A 12,118-nucleotide genomic window follows, 5' to 3' on the forward strand; every position below is an offset into this window, starting at 1 on the left:
AGACACTCGGCCAGACTCATGAGCAAAGCATAACACCCAGGGGACGGAGAGGGCGAGGGTGGTGGGGTTTGAAGCCCCAAGCGAGGGAAATGCTGGGGGTGGGTCGTGGCGGGGCTGGGGTGAGCGTGGCATCGGGGGCCACCCTGCGACACCAAATACCTTCCTCCTCAAGTGCAACAACCACGACGACAGGCTTTTCTCACCGTTTATTTACTCGCTTCATACCACGGTACGAATGATGCTCTCGCGAGCTGCGTATTATGATTTACTGCATTGCCTCCTAGTGCATTTTGCCTACAGCGGACCCGTACGTTGCTTTCCTAGCATGGCATGCAGTCCCCCTCCAATTCACGGCATTGCGGGACGGGCTGGCAATTTCCGGCTCCCAGCTGGCCGAAACACGGCGTCGAGGCACGGTCACTGTCGTGGCTTTGGTGGCGGGGCGAGGAGCAGCACCCGCCGGCCGGTGGGGGCCCCCGCCACCCCCTCGGGGCCGGTTTCCCCCGGGGAGAGGTGCCAGGGGAGTGAGGTGTCCCCGGGCAGCGCTGCGCCGGGGCAGCCCGGGGGGGCGGCGGGTCTGGCTGCGTCAGGGGTGCCGCCAGCCCTCCCGGCCCCAGGAGCCGTCACCCTCCTGGCGGCTGTCGCTGCGGCTGCCTCGCTCCGGCTCCGACGACTGGCTGCTGTCGTCTGGGCTGCGGCGTACTGGCCGGGGCCAGCCGCCCCGGGGGCCGTAGGGGCTGAAAGGTGCCCCGGGGCGGCGGTGGGCCCCCCCGGGGGCGGCGGGGCGGGCGGCCTGGCCGAAGGCGTAGACGGAGCGCTCCCGCACGCGGAGCTCGTCGGCCCGCCGCATCTGGTCCACCCGCCGGCTGCGGCCGTAGGCCTCGTACACCCGGGCAACGCCGCTGCCTGGCCGCCGGCCGGGGGGGGCTCCCAGCCTCCCCCTGCCGCCGCCGCTGCCGCCCCTCGCCTCACCGCTGTTGCCCCTCTGCCCCGGGCTCCTGGGGGCATCCCCATGGCGGGCGCCGGCAGTGGGTGCCGCGGCGAGCACCATGCTGTGGCCGCGAGCTGTCTCATGTCCAGCCACCCCGTCACCGAGGGGGGCCTGCGCGGGGGGACGGGGACGGGCCGGCTCGCCGCCACCATGGGAGGACCCGCTGGCCTCTGTCACCCGGTCTTGTCTCACCACCGGCATCTCCCCGCCGTCGCCAGCTGTGCCCTGGCTAGCGCCAGCTCCGTCTTTCCCTTGCGGGGATTTGGGGAGCCCGGTGCCCTCCTGCTGGCCCCGTGGCCCAGTGGGTCGCAGCCTGACTTGGTGGCTCCCGCCTGGCCCAGGCCGGTCAGCTGCCTCCCGGCCAGCCGTGGTGCAGTCCCCCTCGCCCTGCTGGGGTGCCGTTGTGGCGCCACCATCGTCACTGTCACCGTCGTCACCATCACCGTCGCCACCGTCACCGTCGCCCTCCGGCTGCACCATGGTGGCCGCCGGCCCGTGCCCCTCAGTGGGGCCGTCCCTGTCACTGTGGCCCACTGTGGTGGCCACTCCCTGGGCCTCACCGCCGTCTCGCCCGCTCGTGGGGGTGCTCTGGCCACCGTCGTGCACCTCGGTGGTGCCCGGTGTGGGCAGGTGGCCACCAGCCCCCACCGTGGCGGCGATGGTGTCGTGATCGTCATCGCCTGGGCGCTCTGTGGCGATCTCTTGCTCCCCGACATGGATGTTGGCCTTCCCGATGAAGATGTTGACTTCGTCGTCCTCCTTGGTAGGGATCTGGGCAAGACCCGTCCTCCCTGCCTGGGTCACCCCTCGGGTGATGGTGACTGCGCCGGCGTCCGGGATGTACGTGTATTCATCCACACCGGCAGCATCGACTTCCACATCCTCAGCGTTTTCGGTGATGGACGTGAAGGCGGCGCCTCCCATGGTGGCTGGACCGTGGCCCCTGCCTCGAGCAGCGCCCAGCACACCGGCGTCACCACTGCCCTCTGCCTCAGCCCCCACAGCGGTGTCCTCTGCCGGCCCGCCAGCCAGCTGGTGTCCTGTCGTCACCACCTCCCGGGCCCACTCGTCCTCGTGGCCATCGCCGGCCGCCTCTCCAGCACGGGAGCCATTCCTCTCCCCGGCTGCCTCCAGCTCCCCAAGGCCGTCTGCCTCCGACCTGGCGCCATCAGCACCTTCCCAAGTGCTCTCATGCTCCCGCGGGGCCGTGACGGGGCGTTGGGGCAGGACCAAAACGTCGCTTTCCACCCTGTCCAGGAAATCGGAGTCGCCGCTGCCCTCAGTGCCTGGAGCCAGGCTAGCGTCACTGCCGACACCGCCACCTGCGCCAGGCCGGCGGGCCTCCCCGCTGCCGGCATGGCCTGCGGTGCTGGGCGGCTGCCCGCCCTCCACACTGCTGCCGCCGTTCTCGGGTCCAGCACGCTCCGGCAGGGAGCTGTCGTCGTCCCCTCTCCCGCCGGCAGCGCCGCCCTCCGTCAGCTTCCTTAGCGCCTCCTCCTCGCTCGGCTGGGGGCGGGAGACGTTGCTCTGAGCGCTGGCCTCTTCCTTCTGCGGGGCACAAAGGCGAGAGGGTTAAATCGGGCTGAACGCATATTTTCCTGCCACATTACAACGCCCCGATGCCCAGCATCCTCTCACCTTCACCTGTGTCTGATTTCGCCGCGTTGAAAACGAGTACACGTATTTAAAGACATAAAACCCGTGCTTGACATTGCAGCCTTTCAGCAGTATCTAGAGGAAAAATAAATACATAAATAAAAAGATATTGAAAAAAAGCAGGAGCTTTTTTCTCTGGGGGTCCGGCTCAGTGTCCTCTCCCAGTTCAGCCCGGACCTGGGCACTGGTTAGACCTGGGAGCACTGGGGCAGGTTTAGCGGTCATCGCCTTAGTGATACCGCTGCCAGGGACCTCGGCAGGACCGTGCTTATCGGGCCTCCTGGCTCTTGGATGGGGCGTCTCCTATTGACTAGTTTTCAGCTTTTGCTTTCTTTCAGAATTTATGGCTTCTTTGTAAGGTAGCTCATGCCTTGAATAAACGATCTCATGAGCGATCTCATTAAACATGACGGATGGGATCTAAAGTGACTCAGGTGCCAGAAGGGAAACAGCTGCTTTACAATAGAAAAAATAAAACATTGTCTTCCATGTTACTAGGAAATATTCCTCTGACTTTTGTTACTGATGCATTTGAGACTGATAAATCTTTAAAAATATCCCTAATAGCCAAGACTTTTAAAGCCTCATCTGTGTGTGCCAAGAACACTTTTGTATCGGGAATGAGAGCTTGCAGCTGAGATTTGCTGCCTGTATTTAGGAGCCTGACCACACCGGCGTGGGCTACTGACAGGAAACCTAGAGCCGTCATTGCAAAAAGAAGGAGAGGAAGCGTAGCCCTGGTAGGGCCCAAACCCAATGTTCAGCACAGAGAAGTTGTAAAGTTTGAAACGGTTACATATTTCAGCGCCTGCTTGCACTCCCCACCCTCTGCTGATGAACGGTACCGTGGCGCCGCGGGTTTTTGCCCCAGGAAGGGCTGATTTACCTGGTGCTGGCCCACGCAGTTCTCACCAGCTTTCCTGGAGAGTGGCAGTGGCACCTGGGGGGAACACAAATGAGAGCAAAGGCATCACACACTGTCCATGCCCTCTGGGCTGCTATAAAGGCCCCGTACAGGTTCTCTCTTCTGAAAAAAAAAGCCATTTACTGTTATTAGGCCCTTGCTCAAGCTATAACGCGTCCTGGTCATGCGGCCAGCCAGCGAGGGTGGCCGCCCCGGCAGCCCAGGGCCAGCCCCGCTGCAGACCTGGCAAAACCTGCGTTTATCCGTGAGCAGCTGGGCAGGCATTTGCCAGATGGGTGACAGGTTGTAAACTGTAAATTATAAATCGTACAGGGGTGGATTGCAGCTCCAGGTAAATGGCAGAGCATTTAACCAGCTCTCCCCTATGCCCATATTTGAAAAGCTAATCCCCAGTGATTAATAGCCTTACCCCTTGCTGCCCTGCTACGGACCAAGTTGTGTGAGCTTTAACCCAGGGACGAAACTACACACACACTGGGCTCAGTTCTCATTAAAGAAATGGTTTCTCTCCTGCTTATTCCTACTTGAAAATGAAAGCCTTTTACCAAGAGTAGGTTTTCACTCTATCCATGCATTTAAGGTGTTGGGCAAAAATTAGGCAGGATAAAAATGGCTGGTATTTTTATCTTAGCTTAGCCTTTGTTTTAGCAATATCTGTATGAATTTCATATTATAAGAGCTAGAATATAATTTAAAGGCCTTATAGTTCACAGGAAAGTCAGTCCATCCAACTGCCTGTCCTCCCTATGTGGTTAACACGGGCATACTTCCCTGCAATTCCCTTTTTATGGATCTGCTCAGGGTGTTTCTAGCCAAAAACCTTGACAGAGGGGAAGAGCTCCAGGAGAAGAGTTACAGTGATGCAGACTGGCTCTTGTGCGCAGGTCTAGCTAACTGCAAAGTTAAAGTGGCGTGGCAGATAGCTAAATGATAATGTATTTTTCCTGCCAGCTTCACCTCTGCTCCAGTGCCTTGAAAAAAACAGAGGTGCAACGTAAGTACAGCTATTATTTTGCACTATATCGGAAGTGTGCCGGTGTGCACCAGCCCTGCTTCGTGGTGCTGTGACTTCCCTGGGCTGTCTGCAGCGCTCGCAAAACAGGGGCCGAGCTCCTGGGATGCCCACAGCCTGCTCCTGCATGAAGGGTGGGCTGCCAGGGACAGTGAAATCTGCTGGCCATCCCCGTGCCTTCTCCCGGGGATGTCACGGGTTACATATCACAGGGCTTCCCAACATACGTTTGGAAACCAAGGACAGAAATACTCACGGGCGTCGAGAAGGCTGTGCTTGCGAGACACACGCATAAGAGGGCAATGAGCATCTTTGGCGATTCCTAGGGACACAAAGCCAGGCGTTACTTAACGGTTTTGCGCTGCGTGTGACTGTAAAACACACACGTGAAAGCAGAGGCAGCGTGCCTGAGGGGCTGCAAGGCTCTTGGGAAGGCCAGCTGGCCGGGTGGGAGGGCGCCATGGGAAGAGGCTTGTTCACGTTTTCTCCCTGCTGCCTGCACCTAGCCTTGTTTAACCCTAGCCGGGTGGTGAATCACGAGCACTATAAATAGGAGCTGTAGGTGAGTTACAGCTACCTCCGCACAGATCTGACATTTGCTCTGCGGAGCCTGGATGTCTCAGACGGGACCGGGAATAAAAGGACCAAGAGCACAAGCTCAGGTGATAGTTTTATGATGGTCATTAAAGTTTCTTCAGCTCTGGTTCAACAATTCTTGCACAAACCGTTTGGTCAAAGCAGTTCTCAGGGACAGTCACAATAAATGAACACCAAAATCTCTGTCAGTTAAGAAATACAATTGTACCTGGAGTGATTCATGTAGCACAAGCTTCGCTGTTGTTCTCAATCTCTAAATTAAGAAACTTTCACACATACTGACTTTCCTATATGTTGTTTTCAGCAGCAGTAATAAATGGCAGGCAACAGCTAACAGCTATGTTGAGTAATAAGTCTCATTTCCTTCATCCTTCCTGGCCATGGCTTGCAGATCTAGTTGTAAAACTAATTTTCGGCTATGCTGATATTTCTATAGAAAACATCCAAAGGAAATTCATACATTATGATCATCGGTACAAAGCTTTTCCACATACTACATTCTGCTTAGCCTATATTGCATACAAAGTCATACATACTAAATTCATCTTCTGTTGGCCACCTCAGTTCCCCCGGTGAACGGACAGGGAGAGAACGCCAGAGCTACTCTACTAGGGGAAAAAAAAATCAATTAAAAGGCAGGGGAGAGACAGGGTAAGAAAATTACCTTTTATCTTCAGGAGGTGAGGTCCCTTGAGCAGCGTTTGGAGGCTCCGTGCACTTTGCTGAAATTTAAAGTTGGCTATAACTCCCCGGAGCCAATCAGCTCCCGTTCACGGACATTTGTCAGACCTGGAAGTGCCCACAGATAACCAGGGGGAGTAATTTTAATCTAAAAATGTGTTTGTGGTGGAAGACAGCTATCAAATGTTCCACCCCGTCGAATAAACAGAAAGTACAGTTTATAAATATCTGTTCTGAAGCTTAAATTGCTCGATAATTAGCATTGATCTTAGCACGGCACGCTGCCAATTATGTTATTAATAAGGAGGGCACACAGCAAGGCGCAGGGTGTTTACTGTGACGGACATGGGAAAAGGAAGGGACGTGGAAAGCAAACAGAGACCGTGGAAAGGGAGAGAACAATATACGGTGTCAGGTGCCCGTTCGCAGCCCTGGCGATGCCCACCTCCGCCACGACCTGTGCCGTGGGGCTAAGCCCCGGGCCCGGCTTCACTGCATGACGCCACTTTGAAGTTATAAATGTCCCACAAGGCCAGCGTTCAGCTTCCGTTGCAAGTAAATTTAAAACAAGCTAGGAAAAAAAAAGGCCAAAATCGGAAATAATTGAGCTGCAAAAGGGATGCTGGTGCCGGGGTGCCCGAGCAGCGCCGGGGCTCGCTGCGCGGGGGCAAGGCGGAGGCTTTGGCGCGGCGCCCGGGCAGGGGAGGCTTTACGCAAGCCTTACGCAGGGAAAGCCTTACGCGCCCCGTGGGAGAGGGCTGCCGGCCCCCGGGAGGCCGAGCCCCGCTGCGGCCGGGCGGCCCCCCGCGGGCACCCCCGGCGGCCACCTGAGGGCTTCCTGACGTGGCCGCTGTCCCCCGGGGGGGCAGCGAACAATAGGGCTGCGCTTTCCCACGGCGCCGGCCCTTTCCTGCGGTGCCGGCGTTGCCGGCATTGCCGCCCCGCTAGCCCGTGGGAAGCAACCCCCAAGGGGGCAAGCAACCCTAAGGGGGTCTGCAGCACACGGTGCCCCGGGCTACCCGGACGAAGGCGGCCAGAGCACGGCTTCGGTGTAATTAAAGAGGTTTTGTAACACGGCCAGCACTTGGCGACGGCCGCGCGTGAGAATAGCAACTCATTTTCCAGGTCGGCCTATATTAGGAGTTGAACACAGGTTTCTTTTCTAGAAGTGTGAAGGCAGCGCAGTAACTCCCCTTAACCCTCACGGTGCTCAGCGCAGGGCCCCAGCTCCTCCGGTTTTCGGCACCTGCATAAGGGCACCCTTGCTGCAACACCGCTGATGCAACCCTCCTCCTGCCAGCTGCAGACACCCGCCGGCTCTGACCTGCTCGTGAAGCTCTGGCTCCAGCCTTGCCCACGAGGAGCTGCCTCCTCCCTAAACGACCTCCTTGAGTAGGTCTTTGCTTTGTAGCTGAAGGTGGTTTAGGGCAGGGGGCTCGAAGCTGAGTAAAGAAAAAGTGCCCATGCGCAACCCTGAACGCCGGGCAGTGTCTAGGGGTGCGCCGGGAGAGGTTAAGGATGCCACCGCAGGTGGGTGCTTTTGGAAAATAAGCCGAGCCGTAACCATGTGCCAAGCCTTAATTACAGTATCACCATAGCAAAGTCTTTAGGAGGTGAATTAGAGTAAATCCAGACTGAAAGTGGTTTTAGATGGAAAGCAAAATTTGGCTCTTTACATTTACTAATATAAATATTGCCTGATATGTGCAATGGAAAACATATCATTGAACAATGGAAGACATGGTCATGTTATCACCCAGATATCGCAAATTCATTTTAACTGCACCAGTTTTATATAGGACACGCTGTTAATCCACAACAGTTACCCTAAAAACGCCTTTTGGTTTTTCTGAGGTGACTCCGGAGAGGGGTTTTCCCTTAGCCTGTCTGACCCTAGCTTCTTATGTGTGCGTTTGAGATGAAATATGTCGATTTGACCCCATCTGTGAACACACAGATCTAGACCTTGGGCCCACGAAGGCCACACGGCTCTGCCAGCTCCAGCCCTTGGGGAGGTTTGTACCAGCTTGAGGGGTTTCCCAAGGCGCTAAAAAACTAGCACCCGAACTGCAAACTCACAAGCCAGTTCTCCTTCATCACGAACACGTTCGGTTCAGTTGCTTTATTTTGATTTGATTCGTGAGATATAAAACCAGACGAGAGAGAGTGCTCAACAAAACCCCTTCGACAGCCCCCTCTGGCATGCAGTAACTCTTCGGACGGGGTGGAAAACCAACAGTCCCCACCGGCGCGTGGCGCCGGGGAGGGAAGGGACCCGGCGTGGGGGGGTCTCTAGCCTGCGCCCCTGCCCAGAGCAGGGCGCCGGAGCGGCTGCTGGGGGCTTTGCCCCGGCGGATGTGCCGAGACCGGTCAAAGCCAGTGGCCAGGACGCGGCTGAGCAGGGAGGGGGGTTTTGCTTTTTGCAGGCACGGCGGGATTGCATGTTCCTGAGTCAAACCCGGGGAGGAGAGCGGGGGACAGGCGGGCAGAGCGGTAGCGCCGGGGGGGGAGGCCACCACGGGCTCCCCCCTCATTGGCTGTAGTAGTAATCTTGGCCGTAAACGTCGTAGCCGTGCCCCTTGTAGTAGCCGTACTCGTCCTCGTAGGCCCGGTAGCTGTCCCCGCGGGCGTCCCCCTCCTCGTGGCCATAGTCGTCGGTGCGGCTCTCGGCGCCGCCGACCGTCACCTCGTACTCCCACTGGTCCCTGGCCGCCGTGGTGGTGTCCTGGTAGCCCGTGTCTCCCGGCGTGGTCGTGGCGTAAAGCCCCTCGTCGCCCGTGGTGCTGACGGCGGTTGTCGCTTCGCTTTCTTCCTTTTCCTCCTCTTCCTCCTCTTCCTCCTCCCCTTCTTCCCCCTCCTCCTCCTCCTCCTCCTCCTCCTCCCCAGCTGTGCTGTTGCCTTCCTCAGCTGCGGTGGTGCCATTGCCATGAGCCTCGTCTCCTCCCGCGGTGGTGTTGGTGCTTGTGCCGTTAATGCCCTGCCCGTTCTCCTCTACCTCCTCCTCGTTTTCTTCCTCCTCCTCCTCCTCCTCCTCCTCCTCCTCGCTGTCCTCGTTTTCAGAGTCCTCGCTGTCCCCGCCCTTGGCAGGACCTTTGCCCGTGCCGGCTCCCGCCAGGCCTTTGCAGTCCTGGCCCTGCGGGGGCCAGCGGAAAAGAATTTGGCGTTAATCGTGCCCGTTGGCGTTGCCGCTTGCCGAAGCCCGAGGAGCAGAGCCGCGGCCCCTCGCTGCCCCGAAGTGGCTCGTCTGGCCCCCAGCCGGGCGCGAGGAAGCTGTTAACCCACCCTGGAGCAATGCCCAGGGCTGCCAGCAAACCGCAGGAATCCCAAAACATGGGCAAACCGGGTGCAGGAAACCCCGCGGGTGCCTGTCGGGGTGCAGCCCCCCCGGGGGAGCTGGGGGGACGCCCCCTCCCCGTCCCCTCCTGCCAGCGGGGTGTCACTGGTGCCCCCCCACCCAACGTCACCTTCTGCGAGGCGCCGGCCTCTCCTGCACCTCCGGCGGCAGCTTTGGCGCCGGCCCCGTCGCCCACCGCCTCCTGGCCCTTGTGGGTCGGCCCCTGCCGAGAGACGACGGGTTCAACTCGCACGCTTAAAATAAGGGTACGTACGAGCCGGGAAACAGCCCCGCGCCGAGCTGCTCTGCCGGGAGCCCGGGTGCGCTCGCAAAGGCCAGGGCAAAAACGCACCGCTCCCTGTAAAAGCAGCGGCGCGCCACCAGCGGGACAAAACCGTGCCGTTTGCCCCGAAATACGGACTGCCGTCGCCCAGGGTCGGCGTGCCCGGCGCCCTGCTTAGTGCCAACAGGCCTTTGCAAGGCAGCCCGGGCGCTCGGCGAGGGGTGTCCGGCCGCAAACCTGTGCAAACGCCAGCCAGCTTCTTGCGCCGGCCCTCCCGCTGAAAGCAAGCAATCACCCCCAATTTCCCACCTCGTGGGCGGAATTATGGACTGCTCGTATTATTAAAGCACCGTTTTGCACAGTTTGGGGATCGAGGATGGCACTGTTCAGAGCAACGTTTCGCAGTAGTGTTTCTTTTTTGCTCTTGCTGTTGCATTTGAACCTCCCCGTTTCCATAATTCAGCCAGGCCTGCTTCTCTCTGAGCCACCGAAAACGGAAACCCCCAAAGTCTGCCTCTCTCATTCTCCTTCCAAAAGGAAAAAGAGAAAAGAAAAAAGCAAAAAAAGGAAAAAGCATAAAAGCGTTTAAAGTCCAGAGTGGAAGCCTGGGGGCAGTCAGTAGTCCTGACCACAAATGGCGGCGAGCGGAGGCTCAAAAACACAACATGCCCCCAATTTTTGCATTTGTTTTTCACGCCGCTGGTTGGTTTGCCATGCCAACAGCCACATGAGTACCTACCCCCTCGTCCTCCTCCTCCTCCTCGGAGCCGTCCCCTTCTTCTTCAGATGAGTCACTGCCCTGCGGAAAGGCAAAGTGAAGGGAAAGTGGGTTTCCCGGCGCTTCCGAATGATGCAGAAGGCCTAAAAACCCCGGGCGCGCTCCCCGGCATCGGCCCGCTCCCCGACACGTGCGTGCACGGTGGCAGGGATGCTCCACTGGGGCCGGCGGTCTCCAGGGCTGGCTGTAGCCAAGGGATGCTTTAGGTCATCGGTGTCACGAGCGCGAGGGCCTCAGCCAGACCCCGTGTGCACGCTTCACCCCAGCCTTTACAGCCCCCAAAAGACCCAGCTGGTGCCTAGCCCGGCTTTGCAACCAAGAGGGTCGTGGCAGGAAGGGTAGCGACTATGACCCTATTGAATTTGGGCTAGCGTCCCTGGAGCGCGCGAGTGGCCAAACCCTCAGCACTTACCCGGTACCTCCTCTGTGGAGGATAGGCATATGCGTATCTGTAAAGGTAGTACCGATGCCTGCTCTTCAAAACCTACCAGAAGAACGAGGGAAGGGGGAAAAAAAATAAAAAACTCATCAGTTTTGGTTTTGAGGACAGAACTTAAAAAAAGCTGGACAGAGCGATCCGAAGGAAGGTGAGCTCCTACCGCGTTTTCCTCCGAGTCGTCCGACTTGGCCCGCCGCAGCCAGCTCTTGACCTGCGGGGAAGGTGGGGGCTGAGCGCAGGGGACCCCGGCGCAGCGGTGGCGGGGAGGGGGGGACACTGCGGCGTGGGGCGAGCGCGGCTACTCACCGAGAAAGCGCAGGCCACCCCCACGAGGCACGCCAGGAGCAGCGCCGTCCTCATGGCTGCAGCCGGGAGCTGGGAACTTAGCGAGACACGAGGGGGGAAGAGGGAAGGCGGCGCGGGCGGGACGGCCGCGATCCGGCCGGCCTTCTCCCCAAATCCCTGCAAACAGCGACCTGTTGGGCAAACACCCTGGCCACCGCTCGCCCTGTGCTCGCGGACCAACACCCCCAGGAATCAAATCACCCCGGGAAGAGTTTAATCTCGGCAAGAGAAAAAAAAGGTATCAGCCTCTGAAGTCTGCCATCGATGAAAAGAGCCATGGCCAGAAGCAAACGCAAGAAGCCCAAAGCAAACCACGAATTTCCCGTCCTGGAAAGGGGCTGTTTCTGCTCCACGCCAAGCTCGGCGTGGGGCACCTCTGCCTGCTGTCGCCCCGGCTCCAAGCGGTGCCTTCACCGTCGCCCGGCTCCAAGCTCCCCCCAGCTCCATGCACCAAACCTGCCTTTCCCTGCTGCATCTCCAGCCCAAGCAATGACCAATCCGGCCTTTCAGATGGGATGCAGCCAAAATAAAAGGCTGGGCACCCCCTGGGATCAGATGCTTCCCCTGCACGGAGGCCGGGATATACACCCGGGGCTCGCAGCCTCGGCTGCATCACGGTTATTATCATATTTGTCTGCACTCAGAGTTTCCCTGTGTTCATGAAACTCAGGCCAGAAAACAAGTGGCTCTGGTTATTCAGCGAGGCTTTGGATGAATTTCCCCTGCTCCTTAGCGCTGATTATTTCACTCCACTGGAGACCCAGAAAACAAGCCCTGGTGCAACACAACCCCGCTGGGCTCCTGTCTGGGCAGCCCCAGCTTCACGGCGAGCCCTCAAACCTCAACCCTTCGGTCCCCTTTCAAAGCAGCGGTGGAAAAGCAGGTGGAAATAAAAAAGCAGGTGGGGAAGACCATCAGCTAGGAAACCACCCTCCCTAAACCTAGCAGCCTTACCCGTTTGCAGTCCTGAAAGCCAGTCCAGGGAGTGAGCGGACACAGATTTACTCTGGCCTCTGCTTGCTCACTGCCACCCTTCTGGGATATAAACTCTATTTTTGCCCTGCAGCAGCCAATCGC

At 58.5% G+C, this 12,118-nt stretch overlaps 2 protein-coding genes across 2 annotated transcripts; both read right to left on the reverse strand.

The window, feature by feature from the left end:
* Positions 1-586: 586 nt before the first annotated feature.
* On the reverse strand, positions 587-4,894 carry MEPE (matrix extracellular phosphoglycoprotein). The gene is made up of 5 exons (XM_067296996.1): positions 4,841-4,894; positions 3,534-3,587; positions 2,630-2,722; positions 760-2,539; positions 587-702 (listed from the first exon to the last, which is right to left on the reverse strand). The coding sequence occupies exons 1-5, from the start codon at positions 4,892-4,894 to the stop codon at positions 587-589; spliced, it is 2,097 nt and encodes a 698-aa protein (XP_067153097.1).
* A 3,498-nt stretch (positions 4,895-8,392) lies between these two features.
* On the reverse strand, positions 8,393-11,073 carry IBSP (integrin binding sialoprotein). Its single transcript, XM_067296997.1, has 6 exons — positions 11,003-11,073; positions 10,857-10,907; positions 10,670-10,741; positions 10,219-10,278; positions 9,327-9,419; positions 8,393-8,995 (listed from the first exon to the last, which is right to left on the reverse strand). The coding sequence occupies exons 1-6, from the start codon at positions 11,054-11,056 to the stop codon at positions 8,393-8,395; spliced, it is 933 nt and encodes a 310-aa protein (XP_067153098.1). The 5' UTR covers positions 11,057-11,073.
* Positions 11,074-12,118: the final 1,045 nt, after the last annotated feature.

The sequence above is a fragment of the Apteryx mantelli genome, chromosome 5 (assembly GCF_036417845.1).
Source record: "Apteryx mantelli isolate bAptMan1 chromosome 5, bAptMan1.hap1, whole genome shotgun sequence".
Classification (NCBI taxonomy): domain Eukaryota; kingdom Metazoa; phylum Chordata; class Aves; order Apterygiformes; family Apterygidae; genus Apteryx; species Apteryx mantelli.

Bases quoted from the DNA above. Each gene is read 5' to 3' on its own strand.
- IBSP (XM_067296997.1), bottom strand. From the start codon at position 11,056: ATGAGGACGGCGCTGCTCCTGGCGTGCCTCGTGGGGGTGGCCTGCGCT. The intron at 10,908-11,002 runs GTGAGTAGCCGC...CCTTCCCCGCAG, and splicing joins GGGTGGCCTGCGCTTTCTCG to GTCAAGAGCTGGCTGCGGCG. The intron at 10,742-10,856 runs GTAGGAGCTCAC...TTCTTCTGGTAG, and splicing joins ACGACTCGGAGGAAAACGCG to GTTTTGAAGAGCAGGCATCG.
- MEPE (XM_067296996.1), bottom strand. From the start codon at position 4,894: ATGCTCATTGCCCTCTTATGCGTGTGTCTCGCAAGCACAGCCTTCTCG. The intron at 3,588-4,840 runs GTGAGTATTTCT...TGTTCCCCCCAG, and splicing joins GCACAGCCTTCTCGACGCCC to GTGCCACTGCCACTCTCCAG. The intron at 703-759 runs GCCGCCCCGGGG...GGCCCCGGCCAG, and splicing joins CGCCCCCGGGGGGGCCCACC to TACGCCGCAGCCCAGACGAC.